This window comes from Platalea leucorodia (assembly GCF_965183815.1).
Source record: "Platalea leucorodia genome assembly, chromosome: 1".
In the NCBI taxonomy this organism is placed as follows: Eukaryota; Metazoa; Chordata; class Aves; order Pelecaniformes; family Threskiornithidae; genus Platalea; species Platalea leucorodia.
In genome coordinates this window covers 116,120,368-116,140,597 of record NC_138823.1, presented here as the reverse complement: position 1 = coordinate 116,140,597, position 20,230 = coordinate 116,120,368, and the positions used below count along the sequence as shown (strand labels likewise).

At 39.6% G+C, this 20,230-nt stretch overlaps 1 protein-coding gene across 3 annotated transcripts in view; it reads left to right on the top strand.

Annotated features, from left to right (window-relative positions):
- ELMO1 (engulfment and cell motility 1) overlaps positions 1-20,230 on the top strand; it is a 310,449-nt gene that overhangs the window by 112,823 nt on the left and 177,396 nt on the right. For all 3 annotated transcript variants that reach the window (XM_082337795.1, XM_082337794.1, XM_082337796.1), the window contains 3 exons: positions 3,792-3,842; positions 5,465-5,587; positions 6,958-7,089. In XM_082337795.1, coding sequence (XP_082193921.1) covers positions 3,792-3,842; positions 5,465-5,587; positions 6,958-7,089 — 306 coding nt within the window. The remainder of the gene's footprint in view (positions 1-3,791; positions 3,843-5,464; positions 5,588-6,957; positions 7,090-20,230) is intronic.

Below are 20,230 nucleotides of genomic sequence, written 5' to 3'. Positions count from 1 at the left end.
TTGCTCTTAAATGAGGATGGAATGCAATGTGTTACGAAAGGGAGAATTTTTATCCATGTTTATCAAGTCATTAGCCTGCGTCAAAACAGATTTAGTCATTTATTTATTTAACGTTTCTGTCACCAGGAACAGTGGTGATAATTCTTTTGGTGACATACTGTTAGTGTCCAGAACAAGTTCATTGAGGGCTGCTGACCAGTTCTGACAAGGACTTTTCTTTAGATTTATTTACATTTTAAAATGCTAGAGATTGTTTAAACAAACATCAAAGCCCTAATGGATAATTTTTCTTTTTTGCTTCAAAAATATTTTTAAACTTACACAGGGGAAAGTAAAACCATGGTTTAATTTCAGATCAAAAAAAGCCTTTTTTCCCCCATTCCTTTTTTCCTTCTTGCTCCAATACAGCCTTCAGTTATTAAGGGAAGAAGGCACCTAATGAACAAAAATTGGAATAAAAACTTTCTTTCAATTTTGACCCAAATCTGTGATAAGTCCTTGTAAGAAAAACGAAGATTTAACTTTTTACATTTGTAAATAGTTGCTACTGCTTTGTTTTTGTGAAAAGTATGCTTTAGTCATATTTGAAGTTGAGAGACAATGTCAGATGTAGATAAGACCTTAATAGTAATCAGTGGGCATGTGTTTCTGAAGATGACAGTACCACAGGGTCTTCCCAGCAAGTGAAACTGCATTTCACTCACAGCGTAACCATCTAGTGAGGATGGCAGTAGACCATGCAGACTTCACTTTGCCTGTAGTACCTGCTATGACAGAAAATTGTTAGTCATGGAGTTTATGACCATTAGAACATAAAGACCTGATTTGGCTTGAAGGCTAATAACTATGACACAAACAGAAAATTTCCTTCAGCCTTTAATAACCTATAAGAAGTGTTCAGAATCTGTTAGGTTTCTCCTTATATATATATATCTTGTGGTTAATTAGTAAACCATACATCAAAGAAGGTAGGTGTCCATTAGCTTCAAGATAGGGATAACTGATATTGTTTACTGAATTCTGTCTTTCTAAGACAACAAACTGAGGTGATGCAGTCTCATGTAATTATCTAACTATAGGTCCTCAAAAGTTAAGGTTCAGCACTGTTGTGGTTTAACCTGGCGGGCAGCTAAACACCACACAACCGTTTGCTCACTCCCCCCACCAGTGGGATGGGGGAGAGAATCGGAAAACAAGGTAAAACTCATGGGTTGAGACAAAGACAATTTAATAGGACAGAAAAGGAAGGGAAAATAATAATAATGATAAAAGAATATACAAAACAAGTGATGCACAATGAATTGCTCACCAACTGCTGACCGATGCCCAGCCAGTTACTGAGCAGTGGCCCTGTCCCCGCCCAGCCAGCCTCCCCAGTTTTTGTTCAGCGTGACATCATACGGTATGGCATAGCCCTTTGGCCAGTTTGGGTCAGCTGTCCTGGCTGTGCTCCCTCCCAGCTTCTTGTGCATCTCCAGCCTCCTTGCTGGCAGGGCAGTATGAGAAGCTGAAAAGTGTAAGCAATGCTCAGCAACGACTAAAACATCAGTGTGTTATCAACATTATTCTCATCTTAAGTCCAAAACACAGCCTGATACCAGCTCCTAGGAAGGAAATTAACTGTATCCCAGCTGAAATCAGGACAAGCACTCACCACTAATATGGTTAGGAGTGAGAAACTACACCAAACCCCATATGACTCTAGGAGCTTTGGCACCCTCCCTGCTGCCATCTTACAGGGACTGGCATGATGTGGATGACTGCACTGCAATTAAAGAAAGGATTTAAATTGGTGCTGGTATCTGAATTCCTTCCCCTCCTTTTTTTTTTTTTTTTTTTTTTTCCTTTTCTATTTCTGTAGTGCAAAAAGCCAAGAGGGTCAGGGCTTTTCTTTTTTAATGAGGACTCCCTTGTTGCTTTGCTTCCTTTGCCACTGTCAAGGACCAAATCATCTAGAGAAACCTAGGTTATCTGAAAAAAAAAAAAAATCTTTATCAGAAAAGAGCTGTGAATTTGAGCATTGAAATGATACTGTGAATGTTTGAAACACTTTTGTTGGCAATTGTCTGCATTTTTAGAGAGGTGTTGCTATGGGAAATGAGATGGCAAATTTTGTCAAAAAAATTCTTGTTCTCATCTGTTACTATAATACTTATTTTAGAAGAGGCAGCTCATCAGCTGCTAATAGCCATATAGCCTTCTTGGAGACAAAGTTGATTTTGTTGCAGTAATTGGTTTTGTGAATGCTTGTTGCTCCTATCGGTTTTTGGTTCAGTGACAAAAAACAATATCCCAATAAACGCTTTTTAAATTACAGGTATAAGAAAGAAGTGACAATTTGTTAATCTTCTCCAAAAAGTAAAATAAAAGAATTCCCATTTTTTTACCTTGAATGCAGAAAAGACTTACCTCATATTCTTTACCTGTCCATCTTTTGGCAGTGGGTATAATTTGGCAAAACCAGCCAGTCTGTTTCCCATAGCAGCCAGTCTGTTCCCCGTAACATGAAGTGTATCGTGTGCCTGGCACTCCCCCTGCAGCTCAGTTGTGCATTTCCAAAAAGATATGGAAGCATCTGTATCATTCATTCCTTTGCTGTTTTGTGCAATTGAAACCTGCTCAGCTGGAAAAGGCTTAAAAACTAAAGCGGAGTTTCTCTTGTCTTTAGTCCCTTCTTCCTTCCTTCTCGTTCCCGTGTTCTGTTGCAGCACCCTTTATCTGGTATAAAGAAGAGAGTCAACATCCATGACTGCCTCCTGTCTCAAAATGAGAATTACTTCCTTTTTGCAAGCAAGTTCTCACCCTAACACTTGCTTTATTTACATTGTTTCTGCAGCCATGTTTCAGCAATCCAACTCTTTGTACATTTTATGCAATAGTCTCAGTTTTCCTCTTTCCTAGTTTCTTGTTTGTTATAGAAAAGTAACCAGTATGTACTCTGTATTACTCTTCAACTCTCAAAGATCAGCAGGAGTTTTTTAAAATTTGTTTCTCCTGAATGTGAACAATATTTTTGATATGGCGCCAACTGCACAGAATCACAGTGCATCCTAAGAATGTCCTTAAGCATGTGTCAGCGTTGATGTGATATGTTGTGCTGTATTATGTAAGGCTGTGATACACGAGCTCTATTTCCGATCAATGATCTACTAATTCCAAACATTACCCCTTTATGTACATGTAAACAGTGTCTAAATAGTAGTGTGCAATGTTATCCAAATCCTTAAATAGTACATTTTGAAAACAAGAATTTAAAAATAATTACATGATGATAATTACACAAAGTTGTATGCATTGCATATGCTAGCATATGTCCACACACACACACACACATTTCTGTATTAATGGAAAGTTAGAGCACTTGACTTTAAAACAGCCAAAATATTAATGTAAATAAGCATGTTGTTTGATGTCTTTTAAAGTCCTGGCTGGCTTCCATTCCGTGCTTCCTTCTGTGTTGTTTGTCGGGGGAAGGTTGTGCTTGAACAAGTGTGTGTAAATACTCCGTTTAACCCACAGAGGTCTCTTCTGAGGTCTTTCATTGCTGGTTTTGGATCACCAAAGTCCTCAGCTTGTGACACACTTGTCACTTTCTTTGCCACTTTTCTCATAGTTTGGGTTTGTGACCCTCAAAATAATGCATACAATCGTATAGCTGATGTGCTGCTTTATTTCATTTGTAAGTAACACTGCAGAAACTTAAGACTAAAACTTTTTAAGTCAGTGTTCTTCTAGGTGTGGCACTAAAATACCTGCTTCTAGCTAATTTTTTTTTTTTTAACTTAAATCAGGAAATGGCAAACATTTTGGCACAAAAGCAGCTTCGCTCCATCATCTTAACTGTGAGTATATAATTTTCAAAGTTATTTTTCACTAGCAGACAGAAAAGGTGACTCCAGTTTTGGTGTTCATAGGTTTTATCTTAATATATTTTAATTTGCACTTGTATTTCAATATGTTTTGAAGCCTGTAATATACAAGATAAAGGTTTGGTTGTTGAATGGGTTCAAAACTGATTATCAGGAAGGGCATTTTCCCAGTGAAATAAATTGTGGTTTCTTCAGGAAAATATAATAATGAATAAAAGAAGAATACCTCAAGCATTTTCTTCCCATGGAGAATGTGAACTTTAGTGTGCAGATGAGGGTTTGTCTGAGGACTTTATAGCAAGTCCTCTGTGTTAAGGTTTGGAGCTGATGACAGCTGAGTAAGCCACACAGGGCTTTCCATCTTGCAAAATGAACCTCTGTGTTTTTTGGTTCTACAGATTATTCTGTCTTGATATAAAGTTGCACACAATTTGTCACCACTTGCACAAAAGAAGCATGAAATATAGCTCAGTGTGAAGTTAATGAATGTAATATAAAACACTTACATCTGCTGTCATGGAAAATCAGAGGGATTTTGCCTTTGGCTTTAGAGTAGATTACACCTTCAAGGGAACAAGGGAAAGTGCTCCTTCTCTGTTATGAGGTACCTAGGCAGTGTCAGACAAACCAAACAACAACCAAGCAGGCCCTTGCTCTTTCTCATTCACTGTCATAATTTCAATGATGCATACAAAAAAACCAGAATTTTTTTCAGAAGGCATATTTTTACACTGCTTCTGTTCATGATAAATTCGGTATAAGCATATGGATAATATTCTTAGGTGTTCATTTACTATCATAAAATACTCTAGTACCTTTTGGCAGACAGATTCTTTTATTCTCTGGAGCTGTACAATATCAGTTGCTGTACCCATCTCCTACTTGATGACTCTCTCTCCTTATGTATGCTTTGCTGTGTTTAGTGACTTGGGTTTGTTTCCCATATAGAACCACTTGGTGTTTTTTGGCACACCAGGGATTTTTAAATTGTCCATCAATTTGGTATCTGCTTTCTGAATGGGATAATTATGCACATGTGGCGCATTGTATGCTAATGTATTTCTAAGCAGTTTTCCTCATACAGAACGGAGTTGTCTGGTAGAGGTAGGATTGTGGTGTGGTGTTGACTCCTGCAGCAGTAGCCCTGTTATATCACTGTATTTGCGGGTTGTGTTTGCAGCCTGAATACTTTTTCTGCTCAGGTAGCTACTCTCTTAAATATTTTTGTAATATACTCTCTTTTTATTTTTATATAGAGCTCTAATGCTCTTGGTAAGGAGTTAATTTTTCTTCAAAGTGACTTCTCAGTACTGATTTTCTTGTTTTTATGCCAGTTCTCAACATGTGCACAGGCTCTATCTAGTGGCCGTAAGGAGAAGGCTTCGGTGCATTGTTATTGCAAAGTCTTGTCCCTTAAAGTTACTTATATAGTACCTAAATCAGTACCATTAGTACTGGTTTGTTTTTCTTTTTTTCTGGAGTGTACATACACTATTGCATAGCAAACACATCCTTACAGAAATGGAAACACCTGAGTGCACCTGAGGTAATTTTCTGATAAGATGGCATTCACCGGAGTCTCTCTTTCTTTGCAGCATGTTATCAGGGCACAGAGGGCCATCAATAATGAAATGGCACACCAGCTTTATGTTCTGCAAGTACTTACCTTTAACCTTCTGGAAGACAGAATGATGACAAAAATGGATCCACAGGATCAGGTAAGCATCTGGCACGATCTGGTCAGAACAGGAAGAGGACAACTGCTCATTGCTCTGCCTAAAGCTGTTTGTGGATGAAAAGACACTGCTAGGAATGCTTACACAATTCCTTCATTCGTTCTCTCTCTCTGAAGTTGGGTTATGTTTTCTGGTTGTTAGAAGATGTACTGGCTATTGCATTCCTTGTGCAAAAGTACAACAAAATGGCCAGGCCTTTCTCCTTAGCATGTAGTTCCATGAACTGAATTTGATGTCATCCTGAGCTAAAACTCCAAGCAGTGGTCCAGCATTTGTTTTGTTTGTGTACTTCTCAGAAGCAACAGAGATGTATGGTCCTTCCTAAAAGTACCTCTGTACAGCTAAAATGAATGTTTAAATGAAAATTAAAATTATCTGACATGTAGAGTTGAAGTTAATTTGTGTTACAATACAACCCATTTTTGTTACTGGGAACCTATATAGTAGTTGTTCATTTGTTTATTGCTCTCTGTGTCCAAACACCAGCTTTAATATTGTTCATTGCGAAAGAAGAGACACTCCCCTAAGAGATTCAAGTTTAAATATAGAGTCAATGAGCGATAGGGAAGATGTGTTTTGTTTCTTTATTATTTGTGGCCATTTTTTAGGCCCTGTACAAGGAGGAACCTGATTTCATTTTTAAGAGGGAGTTGTGTTAAGACTGGCTGATAATTTGGAGAAGAGGAGGCGGGAGAGCGAGATGGTTGTAACCATAAGTAACAGCATGCTGTAGGATTTTACCCTTCCTGTTTCTTAAGTTTGAGGCAGGAAAGTTTGGCTCTCAGTAATGTACGTGCAGTTACCTGGTGCAAATCTCCACAGAGAGTGACTAACACAGTGGTGTTAATATTGATGGTAGGATGGTTATCACTGTCTTGAGACATTTCTAGTGATGTGTAACTGCAGTAATTCCTCTCTTGCCCATTCCTGTGCTAGCAAAAATGTACAGTTACCAAAAGGAATGCAGAGTGCTGAGCCATTTTAATTTCAGCCAGCAAAATGCTTAAGCACCAGCTTAATTTGAAATGTGTGTGATCTCTTGGCTCCTGTGGTTTCATGCCTGTGGTTAAAATTAAGTGTGTAGTTAGTGGCCTTGCTAACATGGGTCCAGCTTCTGTAAGTCAACACTTAAGCGTCTGCATGTGAACCCCACAAATGTGAGGACTTTGGAAAATGGGAACCACAAAGTCATTCTTGCTGACTGTCTCTCTGAGTATGAAGTAGGGAATTTAGACCAAGAAAGGCTGGGTAGTGGAGGGAATGCAGTGTTTTGAAACAGCCTTTGTGGTATTGGTTATTAAAGTAAGAGTTAAGTTATTTTAACTGATTTTTTTAACCTTGTTTTAACATAGGCTCAGCGGGATATCATATTTGAACTCCGAAGAATTGCATTTGATGCAGAATCTGAACCTAACAACAGTAGTGGCAGTATTGAGAAACGCAAATCTATGTATACTCGAGACTATAAAAAACTTGGATTTATTGTGAGTATTTTTGTGTGGTGGTACACTGAAAGTGGGTGAGTGCATCTGTTGTGGTACATCCTATAATCAGTCACTTCTCTTACTTGGTCTTCTGGCTATTTGCTACAAGGGAATAGCATAATTTCTGTGGTGGTGGTGTTTTGGTTTTGCTTGTGGTTTTTGTTTGTTTGTTTGTTTTTAAATCTTGTTAACTCAAGGAGATTGCTTTATCAGAAGTTAGGGTTAATTGGAAGAAATAACTATCTGAGGTTAAAGCACATAGTCTTTGCATGACATGCCGTAATTAAAATCTAACTTTTAATGATATCTTGGATGAGCAGGCATTATCTAATGGATCTGTGGCAGACCTGTAAAGTCATTGTACTCTGTTAGTAATAATGTGGACTGATGAGCTCAATAAATCTGAGGTAGGGCTTTATAGTATTTACTTGTAGGGCCTTGTGTTTTGGTTGCTTGAACTCCTTTTATCTGTGAGTCGGGGATGCAGAATCTCTTACCCGCACCTAATCAGACCAGTTGGAGTTCTGGTCTTGGCTGAAACTGTGTTGGGGAACAGAGCACGATCTGGCTAAACTGTTGCATACATTTATGTTAATGAATAATGTGTATTTTTCCCCCTCTGGAAACACAGCATGCACACATACACTGCAATCAGTATCTTGATTTATTATTTACTTTAGGTTAGTATGCAATTTTTTCTCCTTAGGTAAAATTGTATGCTTCATATCTTATGTGATTCATTATTTTGCTGTTGGCCTGGCAAATATACACCGAATATAGTACAGTAGCCACAGTTATAGACAGGGTGGTTTTAAACATTTTTGGTGCAAGCTGAAGCTCGCTGTGCGGTTTGAGCGCTCTGCTCAGCACCATGGCATAGGGCTCAACATTACCCAGTTCCCTTGTGGTTTTGGGAGGAGGCTTTCTGGGTTCTGATATTTGTTTTCATTACTGATGAGCGAGGAAAAATTGCTGCTCTATCAGTGCTGTTGCATTTGTAAGAAGTCATAAGTAAATAGACAGGAAGGGAGGAACTTTGGGTTGTAAGCATGATCGTAAAATTAGGGCTTTAATGTGGTTTTTGTTGTTGTTGTTGTCTATGAATCTATTCTCGGTTCCTGTGCAAATAGAAGACCATTGCTATCCCAACTTCTGAGACTGGCAACTCCTGTGGTGAGATGAGCAGAGGACTTTGTGCCCTCAAGGCCGGAACTAAAAGAAAATACAGGCCCTGGCTTAGAGACAAATGGGCTGGATATAGAGCCTCCAGCTTGCGCTGAATGAGAACAGAGGTGGGGGTCACTGTCATAGGAGGCGAAGTAACTGGTGGCAAAGAAAGAAATGGTGACAAACAGAGGGAATGATGGGGTATGCTGTAGTCATGGGGGGCCTGTACATACAGGGATTGTGGCATATGGAAGAATCAAAGAGATCAAATTTAAAACAATCGTTCTCTAATTCAGGCTGATCACTTTTGGATGTCTGCTGCTCTCTCTAGTTTTATGAGATGTTAAAGACTTTCAGCTCCCACAGCCATCACTGGCACCTAGGTATCTAGCGCCTCTGAAAATCTGATCGTGCCTTCTTAAAGCTGGAAAACTGAGACATGTAGTGGAGCATCCAGCAGAAGCTGAACTGGGACTAGTGCATAGACCTGAATTCCAGTCCTGTTTTTCCTGCTGCTTAACAAGGACTAAAGGCTGGCACTAGTTCTTTCAATGCTTTTTCTTGTCCCACAGGATGTATTTCAATTCTGCAGAGCTGAAATTATTAGCAGCAGCTTGTTTTGGCTGATAGGGTTGTGAGGAAAACACTCGGTGTGAATCAAAATATGTTACTGTCTTGTCTGAGTTTGCAGGAACTCTCCTGCTGTGCCTGTGCAGCAGGGACTTATCCATTATCTTCATTACTTTCACTTGGGCTGTTCATTGGGAAGCCTACTGAAAACACTCCAACAGTTGTCAAGGGTACCTGCAGCACTGTTTACTATTTAATTCCACTGGTCTTCCACAAGGGGATGGGGAACAAAGTCTAGGAGGGAATGGGGGCTGGGATCAAAGCAATGAAGAAAATGTGGGGAAAGCGTAATAGGAGATAAGAAGAAATATGGCAAAGTGAGCTTGTGAAAGGAGCACTATAGCAAGGATCCCAATGGGAGGCAGGTTATCCCACTAACGGTATAATGAGGAAATGTAAAAATAATAAAAATGTCAGTTGTGAGCTGTGAGGAGAGTTATTCTACTCTTGTACAGAAGTTTTACTTTGCGCTACGAGCACAGATGACCCTGCATGTACAGCTTTTCTCACAGCCGAAAAGGAGTTTGACCTTCCTCACAGAGCTGGGGAAGGAAGCAGGACCTGTTGCGAAATCTCACTGGTGATCTCCAGCCTCGCACATGAGCTGTGCTCTTGGCTGGACTCCAGTTAGCCTGGCCGCCTTCACCCCATCTACTTCTTTTCAATCCATCATTAAAGTGTCTTCGATGCTTTCATAAATGGCAGGTAGAGGGATGCGTTAGCAAAGCGATCTATGCCGGAATAATGGGAGGTTTCTCTTTCCCCCATTTTGGCTGTGTGGCACAAGAAGAAACCAGCCAAAATGGAGGCAGGTTTTGAATGCTGTCTTCATTCCACTGGTGGTGTTGGTCAGGATGCTAATTTCTTGAACTGATTAAACATTCTTTCCAAGGGGGAGAGATGTCTAGCCATCAAGTTGTTCCTGGACTGCTTGTTCTCTTTCTGTATATGAAATGCAAGAATTCTCTGCATTTCTCTCTGCCACATCAAAAAGATTTACCCCACTACAAATGTAATGTCAACAAGAGACAAAGTCCAGACATGGTTTCAGAAGTTTACAATATCATTTGTAAAACTACATAGTTAGAAACCTACATCCAGTTAAAGAAACCACAAGGCCTTTCCAGATGGTTGTGATGACCCATGTGAAGTTTATTATAGGCAAAGAGATTTTTGGATGAGACAGTCTTGAGGAGGTTTAGTAAAGTGCTGATGAATACAACAAAAGATGACCCAGTTAGGAGATCTAAGGTACACTCCACCCTATTGAATTATTTTCTGAGTCAACTGCAAATTAAATAGCCTGAATTTCTTCTTGCCCCCCAACCCCCTTTAAAATCTCTTTTGGCAGAGACATCCCAACCAATGTTTATCCCTGTCAATTCCAGTAGTAGAAGTAGAGTTTTCTAGACTTTCAGATAATAATGTAGTTCAGTGTTAGAAATATTTAAAAGATAAAGGCACATATATTGATAATGATAAAGTCAGTCCTAAAATTCCTGATCTTTTAAAATGATTTAGTTTTGTAGAGCTCATTGTATGTGAAGCTTTTAAAATTTTCTTGCATTTGAGTAACCTTAATTCCCATAACCAAGGCAGGCAATAGATACAACTCAAGAAACTGATATCCTGTATATTTTCATCGTAATTCTTTAAACATCACTAACTGCCATTGAGAAGTTATAGTGAGTGTCTTTGTTTAAAGTCAGAGGCAAATCTGACCAAATTCTAAGAAACTTAAATAGGTTGAAAAGTTGGGGGGGGAATCATCTCATCCTAGAACTGTTTTTCTTAAGTTTGCAGTGTGTAGAGGTTCTGGGGTTTTTTGTTTGACTTCAGTAGAATATAAATGCTTTGCAAGAGTGCAAAAAGTCAACATGGAAAGTGATTTCATAATTCTGCCATGCCACACTGGAATTTATTAGTGTAGCAAAATAAAATGTGGGTTAGTACAGGAGATATGAAGTCAGTAAGGAACTGTCTGATAAAAGGGGACAATTAAAAGGGAAATTGAGAATGGTGGGATGTTCTTCAAAAGGCAGGCATGGGCTTGACTTTCAAAATATTAGTAGTGGTGACATAAAAGGGTGAACATATGAAACAAATTTGGGAGGCATCAATGAAAGAATCACCATGTTATTCACAAATTAGGTGACCCTTTGGATTAGAGAAATAGAAATGCAATTTTATTTAGTGATACAAAGTGCAATGGTGTTCATTTAGGACTCCTGGCAAGTATTTCTTCTGGAGGCAAATATCTAATCTATGAGAAAAGATAAGAGAAATCGTGCAATGTAGATACAAAAAATTTAAATGTTCAGGTAGGATATATCTGGAAAGATATTTTCCAAGCAGCTAAACTGTTAAGGCCGTTTTCTGCATTTCTGAGATGTCATCTAGAACACTGTGTAATTTTAGTTACCTGTGCAGTGACTTGTGGACTGATTGAATGTAGGATGAGTGCAGAGGGCGAGGCTTGTGCAGTGATGAGGGAGGTGTTTTACAAGAGATGACTTTAAAAGGTTGGCTTGTTTAGCCCACCAGGCTGAAGGCTGTGGAAATACCAAGTGCGTGAATGCTGAGAGGAAGGAAGTCATATGTAAGCTAAAAGGCAGCAATGGCAATCGGTTTATGGAAAAGATTTTTAATTGGAATGATGGGGACAAAATTCATTACTGGTTTAAAGATGGAGCTTGATCCTTTATGAAAAGGTTTATATACTATGTTTGACAACGGTGGATCCAGGAAACAATAAACATGAGGACTATATGGAAAAAAGAAAGAAAAAAACACCAAGTGGCTTGAAGAAGTCTGAAGGTAGATATGAATAATTAGATGGCAGCATAGCTGATCTGTTAGATGTTACAAAAACTTTCTAATGTGAGGAGAAGCAGCACCAGAATAGATAGTTTGGAGGATGTGTCTTGTAGAGATCTCTGGAAAGAAGCTTTAAAAAATAGTTCAGAGTAACTAAAGCATGTCTTAGGCAGAACGTAGACCTGATGAGCTTCTGAGATTTCTTCCAGACTTCTTTTTTTTCCTCTTCTTGATGTCCTAGATGAGCAGCTACTTTGTTTTATTTTTTCATCTTATTCTTCAAAAATCCCTTGTTTCACAGTACAATATCCAAGTAGCACTCTGAAGAGAAAAACTATTCAGCTTTCTCATGGGTTCTTCTGTGGTGCTTCTCATGGTTTCTTTGAATAGTTCATTAGCTGAAGCCTAGGAATAGTGTTGCCCATTTAGAGATTAAGAGAAGGGTTTTTTTTCCCCTTGACTTTTCTGGCTAAGGAAGGATGCTCAGGATTTTATTTCGCAGAATGTTTTCTGCTTTCCGCAATGGGTGGTTTCTGTTACACCTGTGTGAGTTGCTGTCTGCAGAGCTGAGTGTATCAAGACAAGCATTTGGAAAATGAAGAACATACAGTTAGTGACTGTCTTGCATGTTACAGTCTTTTGTAAGTCCCCTTGTTGTCTCTGGACATAACTTTATCACCAGGCCAAGTCTGTGGCTGTCTTAACTGAGAGGTTTGACCTGAAGTTTAGGCTGTCTCTGTTCCACCAGCAAATGGGAAGGACTTGTTCAGGACATTACCTTTGCAGGCATGAGCAATCTATGTGTCAGTGTGACTGTAGTGAGTCAGTTTGTTTTTTTTTTTTTTTTCCAGAGCAGGTGAAACTCAGTCATTCACTATATGGAATGGAGAGTCCTTAGGTTGCTGTGGCCAAGAATAACTTAAGACAAAGTCAGTAGCTGCCTGGATAATTACCCAGCATGATTTATTCCCTTGGATCCATTTGGCTTCTTCCTGTATGTTTATTCCTGCAGCCGTCTCGAATAGAAACCCCTCTCAGGCTGTCTTCTGTATGACTTTTATCTCCTCCAACAAATTAGAACGATTGGGCGCAGTAACCTCCTTCATGTCATGATTATTCCCCAGAAGAAGTCCCTTCTCTGCACTGAAAGGAGGAGGTTATCAGGGAAATAATCTGTAATCATATAATTACTATTTTGTAATGATTACCTGCAAGAGGGGCAAACTCAGATGACTGCAGCAAGTGCAGACATACTCCAGCCTTTAATTGTTGTCCTCTTCAACAGATCTAGTAGAGCTCTGGTGTGTATAATTTCCTCACTTGGAAGCTGCTCATCCCCCCAGCTCATTTTCATGTCATGCCCCATCTGTGTCCCCACTCCTGCCCCAGGATTTGAAAATGAAGGAGTAAAGCTTTGGAAAAGGATAGGGGGAAGGTGTTGTTTTAATGTGTGTTTTTCACTACCCAAATCTATTTTAATTGGCAATGAATTAAATTGACTTTCCCCAAGTCAAGTCTGTTTTGCCCATGATGGTAACTGGTAAGCAGTCTCCCTGTCCTTATCTTGACCCGGGAGCTTTTTCATCCTTTTTCTCTCCTTGCTGTGTTGAGGAGGGGAGTGGGTGAGCAGCTGGGTGGGGGTGTGGCTGCTGGCCAAGGTTAGTGCACCACACCTTTCAGGGTTTTGCTAACTCTGTCTTTAGGCTGCTTCTGGGCTCACTCCCTGAGCCGTGGTAGCTCAGAGGCTTCCTCTTTCTGTATTCTGTTGCAGTCTCCTTGCTGTGCTATCTCGCTTTCGTTTTTGACTCCTTATGTCCTCTGGCCTTTCTCTCTCCATTTCTCTCCCTAGCCTTTGGCTTTGATTTCCCACTCCCCTTGGGCTCTTTGTTCCATTTTGATCTCAGATTGAATCTGTCTCCTTCCAGCATGTCTGATTGCTGATCCCCATTACCTCATCCATTCAATCTTCCTGAATTTCCTCTTTTTCCACCCTCACTCCCTCCTCATGATGTGGTTCTGCTCTGGGTTTTCCCTTGCCTCCCTCTCTCCACCTCCTCCTCCCACCGTGTTTTTTCCTGCATCAGTATAAAACCTTCTCAGTCAGCTGGCTCTCATTTCCAGCCTTTGCCCTGAAAGTTGTCAGGACTTTTCTCTGAAGACAGACCCGAATTGCATTTTTCCTGTGTTTTATTTTCAGAAATGGATGGGCTGGGTTTAGCTGCAATGTTCCAAAGATTAATGTTTGCTTCAGCGTGGAAAATTTCAGCTGCTGTGATAAGTGCTGTCCAAGCTATTAACAGCTGAGAACAGGATCTAGTAATGGGAAGAGTTGGGCAACTGTAATAATAGTCGACACTAAGAGACCCACCTCTAAGTGACCTGTAGACAAAGTGCTTTCCTTTTCATTTTTTTTAACATAAAGTGGGAGGTTCTGACTTGAATAGCTCAACCATAGTTAGATTCAATTTTTTTCTAAAGATATGGTGTTACTTTTTGCTTATTATTTTGGGCTGTGAAATAGTCGTATCCTAGTTTTGAAGAATTTAACTTAAACTGTTGATTTATTGTAACCTAACATTAATGATAAAAATTATGACCTCAGATTTGAGGCATGGGTTTACTTGGAATGGGGTGTGCGTGTATTAAAGTGCAAATTTCTATTTCTAGAAAAACAGTAGATAAATACTTAGATTGCAGTGCAATAATCATTCAGCCTTTATTACTGACTCTGATAGAAAGAAGTAGAGAGACAGAATGAAATCATGCAGTGAAAGGGCAGTGCACAATTCTAGGTAATTTGTATGGTGTGGATTTGTGGTGGTCCATTAAGCAGTAGATTGAGATGGGCTCTAAAAAGGAAAAACTGAGCAAGACTGAGGTGGGGTTGGGATGCCATGCCCTGCAGGAATATTAATAGTCCTTAAATTCTCTGGAGTTATTAACGTCAGCTAGGTCTCTGAAGCCCCTTTGTTCCAGCTGAACATCTGGATTAATAGTAGCAGTCTGCTAGGCTAGGGAGGTTAAGATTTTCCTAGGAGGGAGGGTGAGAGGGAGATAGACAGAAGCAGACCCCATGTGATGCATTTACTTAGCTATTCCAGTTGAAGACCTGAGGATGGTCATCCTTTTTCTTCCTAAAAAAGGAAAGTCTGAGAGTTGGAAGTTTTCAAAAATCTTACAGTGAATTGTAGGAGTGGGAAATCCCAAAACAGGAAGCCGAAGGTTTGTGATTTGGGGACTAAAACCTGGAACTGGTGTAAAATGCTGAAAAACTCATCTAAAAGGTCTCTGAATAGTCATTTTCAGCTGTTCTGTTCACAGTTTTCTGATGTTTCCTCCTGTTGGTGACATTCTGCAGTGATGGGAAGCGTTGCATCGTTGATCCTTTGGGGGAACTTTTTAACTATAATAAAAGTAATGCTTTCTTACATTCAGATTCTTTTGTTGGCTTTGGCAGTGGCAGAGGAACATTATTAGAATGATACTGTCTGTGTGCCAATCTAGATCTGGTTCTTTTTTGAATTTTAAATTGATAAGATTTAATTGTTGGCTTAATGATAGGACAGCGTAGATGACAGGTCATCTGTACTACTAAAAACGATTTGTAGTTTTCCATCCTCCTCCGCTCTTTCTACTCCCACAACCTCTTTCCCTATCTGCTATTTCAAAACCTGTGAAATAACTTGTTGCTGGAAAAATAATCAGTTTGAGAAGATTTCCTTTTGCTGAGCTATTCAGATATGCAGTGGCTGAGGCTGCTTTGCCTCGAGGCAGAACTGCCTGGCCCTCAGTTTGGTTGCCATATTTCTATATGTAACAATGGCCCACTATAAAATCCTTTGTCGTTAATTAATATAGCTAATAATTAAGCACCATGCAGCTGAGCAGAAACCATGTCTAATGGCACTCCATCAGAAAGGAGATTATTCTTCTTACCTTTCGTTGTAGTACATGGTTCATAGATTTGAGTGTCCTTTTATTTACCAAAATTAAATTTGCAGATGCTATGACCCGAAAAAATACACGGTCTGCCTTTTGCCACTGAAATTCCCTTTAATATTGAACCAGTAGGGTAAGACAGGAATGTATGTAGCATTTATTCTCTCATTTTTACCCTTATGACCACTAGAGGTTGCTCTTCTCCATTGTTTGCAAGCTTCACTCTCCATTCTGTCATTGGGTTTTGAAGCTGAATTTTTTCAGCACATATTTTAGAAAAAACCTATTGCTGATTCATTCCTCAGGGTAAGTTTTGGAAGGTGAAGGCTAATCATACATATTTATTTCTAGGTATTATGAGAGAGTTGTCATTGTATAGTGACTGTTGCTTTCAGTGTTTGATCACCTTTCAATTAAAAAGATACAGTTAGAGATTCATATGGCTGTATTTGCTTTCTTAAACCCTTATTTGGAAGCACTTGGGACAAAACAGAATTTGAGGACCAGTTCCGTCATTCCTGTTTTCGGAGAGTAACATTTATCTGTATAATCCTGTCCTATCTGTATAATCCTGTCCTATATCCTAATCTTTCTCTCTTGTTCAGCCCCAGGCTGATAATTACAGTCCTCCTTCCCATCTGTCTTGGTTTCTGCCCTACCACTTTTGCCCTCCTCCTTCCTCTAAGCCTTCCCACTCCCAAATGCCTGACTTTGACCCTTTCCTCTCACTGTTGCTGTGTGCCTGTCTACTTAACTTCTCTTTTCACTCCACTCCTCTTTTGGTTTTTCTCCAAGCCCTCAAGATGAGGCCAGGAAACGCTCAGGACAGGCAGCGTCTTCAGAAAAAACCCTGCGTGCTCCAAACAGACTTGTTAAATTCAGTTCATCCCGAGTTTTTATTACGTGGCCAAATGTAGCCTACATTCCAGAGGAATTTCAAGGCTGACACAAGACTGACGCAAGAACAAGTCTTTTACTAAACTAGAAGTTTTTTCTTCCATACCGTGAGTGGGCTGGAGTTTCTTGACAAAACAATTGTGTAAAAATGGATTTAATAAGAGCAATAAAGTGCTTAATAAGATATTCCTAAAAATGATCAAATAATTTGCTAAAACTTGCTAAATCATTTGAATCTAAAGGAGATAGTAGGCATTCTGTCCTGATGCTTAAAATAGTTGTAAAGTATCAGAAGCAAAAGAAAGTCTTAAAATGGAAAGTATCAGACAACCTGAACTGGTGGCACAACCAGTTTTATTTGTAATTTAAACATCTTTCTCAAGTTTCCATTTGCTTTTGACATCTTACTTGCCTAATGTTTCTGTGAACATTGCTACTTGATTGATCTATGGCAGAGCAACCGCAAGTAGAGGTACTGGATTAGAAAGGTGAACAAAATATGAAGGAAAAGTACAAGAAGTACAAGAAAAGAAAAACAGAATGGAAGAGGAAGGAAATATAAATGAACTGATGATGATACTGAAGATGTAACTAAGGGTTTTACTAGTCTATACTGGCATTTGGAGGAGCCACAATCAGTAAGCCCAGTTGTTAATTTTACAGTTAAATTTCCTGAACCTATATGGAGATAATTCAGTCTGAAAAGGGATTTTTAAAATTTTATTTCCTACTTAAAGTTTCCATTTCACTTGTTGAAAAACAAAGGAATATTTTAATTTTATTAGCTTAATATTTTAGATTATTTTACAGTATACAGCTCCACATGGTAGTCTCGCAGAATGTTTTCTAGGTGAATATTAGATCTTCTCTTTACAGTAACACTGAATGTCTGTCAGAATTGTTTTTCTTTAATACTCACCTGAAGGTAGAAATCCTTGATTTACTGTATTTATATGGCTTGATTTTATTTGGAGTACAGCTGAGCCTCATTTTAAAAGGTGCTAACTTATTTGCAGTATTGCACAGCAGAGGGCCCTAGCATCACACCAGTTGTAGGATGTTCACAAAAGTTGTTCAACAGCTCACTTGCATGGGTACAGAATCATTTCAGCCTTAGAAATAGTAGAAATAACTGTTCTGGGCTGTAAATTCCCATTCCTCAGTTGAATGCCAGCAGATGTTTGATGTTTAGGCTAAACGATACCTCTGGGGGCAATAAAAAGTTACTTAATTTGGCTTGCATGTCACAGTTTGTTATACAGTACACTGTAAGTAGAGTTTCTTTTCTGTCTGGCATTTACTGGCAAGATATTTTATCCCTCTGAAATAATAGTTTCCTGTGTCTGAGTGTTTTTCAGCCTTGTGTAGGCTCCGTGACAGGGATGCTTTCTTGCAATCTGGATTTTTTTTTTTTTTTTTTGAGAGAGAGATTTTATAAATGTAGTTAAAGATCTAATCAGAAAAACTTATATTTGATTGCCAACTCAGGCCATGTTCTGCAAATGTGAGCAATAGCAGCAAAGCATCAATCTCCTTCCAAACCTGGGAGCAGAAATAGAGAAGTCATTGAGGTGCCACGCAAGCTTACTCTCATAGCCATCCTGATTCATCCTGATCATAGCCATCAGATTCTTTTCCATAAGCATCGTTTCATAGTTTTAAGTTACCGTTTGCCATAAATGAAGCATTCTACGGTTTCATTTCATGCTTTGTATTTGGTGCTAGGTTGTGGAAACGTGGGACTGTGGTGGAAATAGGTTTACTGCATGTAGAATGAAGCACTGCACGCTGAGTTTGCAGCTTAGCAGAATTCATGCTGAAACTCCACTCTCCGCACTGACATCTAGATTTCCTGAGACGTTCACGTCAATGTATGGCTGTGGGGGAGATCTCCTCCGGTATAAATTAGAGGAGGAACAGCCCCCAGGGTTAGCGTTTGATCCGCAAATCTCTTCCATTGAGCCCCTGAACCACTCTGAGCAGTGCAAGGAAGCGTGGGTAGATGCCTGCTGAGCACAGGCAGGGGACAGCTTGGTTGCCCTTCGTGTATGTGAGTGGGGCAGAGCTGGTGAGGATGGCTTGGGGTGTGACCCCCCAAGGGAGAGGGGAGATCTCTGGCCGCAGGTGCAGATGCTCTCAGGTGACTCCGTAGCTTCTCAGCCAAGCGTGATTGCAGTGTGGAATAAATACTGAAGAATGACAAAAAATGAGACGAGTGGTGAAAGCAATCCAAAGATGATGCATTTTTCATCATCATCAGACTATTGTCTGCTGACCCTCAGTGCTAACAGAGGGATGCAAGAGAATTACTGCTGTTTGGAGGCATGAGGTTTTAAATGGCTAGGAGAAAACCTGAGAAACTTATTTTATTAACAAAAATTGGTCAGTTATAACCAGGAAAACCTGACCTTATGAGATGCACAGTGGATGATAGCTGCATATTAGAGGAGCTACTAAGTTTATATAAACTTGGTACTGTTGGTCTGAGCCAGTAATTGCACAGAAAGAGGCACCTGGGTCAGATGCAGCATCATAGTGACCAACTACTGCAGCCAGCAAGTCCATACGTTAAAGCTGCGGTTCTTGGTTACCATGCAGCTGCATGTGATTTGCCAGGATTGTTTGTCAGGAGCTATGATTGTCTAACAATTTGCACATTGTTAAAAGGAATAAACCAGCCTTTTACTGTATACTGCTGAATTCCTCTTAGCTTTAGTCCTTCCAGAGGAGAACAGATTTAAAAGAAAAAAAAAATAAAAAAAAAAATCCGATGTTGATGGGCTACCAACCTTCTTTGACCTTCCAGTATCACTTAAGAATAAAGTTAAAACTAATCAGGATGAAGTATCTGTGGTTGTGTGTCTGTAGGAATGAAATGACTCTGTATAATCTCAATCTTTTTGTTTTGATTTTTTTTAAATACTTTATTTGATCATTTTGTGTTTATTATGAATATTAGTCGGAAGAATCATCCTTTAAATGAATTTCTTAATGACAGGGTAAGTTCTGTTGTTTTGCAGAGGGAGTATAAAAGGGTTTTTATATTTTTATACCTTTCCAATATTTTTAATTGTGAAATTGTAAAATAAAAATCTTGAACTCCTTGTGATTTAAAGTAGTATGCCTCTTCTGAAGAAAACTCACTAACAAATGTAAATGTGCTAATGTAAAATTAGGGGCAATGGAACATTGCATTTCTGGCATATGTTTTTTCTATACTATCTATGATTTCACTGTATTGTATTCTTGTTTGCTGCTTATTTACTATGTGCATCCCAGTTACAACTCGTGGGGGCGGGCAAGCTCCATGGATTTGGATGTAGCAGGGCTGAGTAGTTTCGAGTGTACCGTAACGCTGCAGGCTTGGGGAGGAGTGGCTGGAGAGCTGCCTGGCAGAAAAGGACCTGGGGGTGTTGGTTGACAGCCGCCTGAACATGAGCCAGCAGTGTGCCCAGGTGGCCAAGAGGGCCAATGGCATCCTGACCTGCATCAAGAATAGTGTGGCCAGCAGGACCAGGGAGGTGATAGTGCCCCTGTACTCGGCACTGGTGAGGCTGCACCTGCAGTACTGTGTTCAGTTTTGGGCCCCTCACTACAAGAAGGACATCGAGGTGCTGCAGCGTGTCCAAAGAAGGGCAACGAAGCTGGTGAAGGGTCTGGAGCACAAGTCTTATGAGGAGCAGCTGAGGGA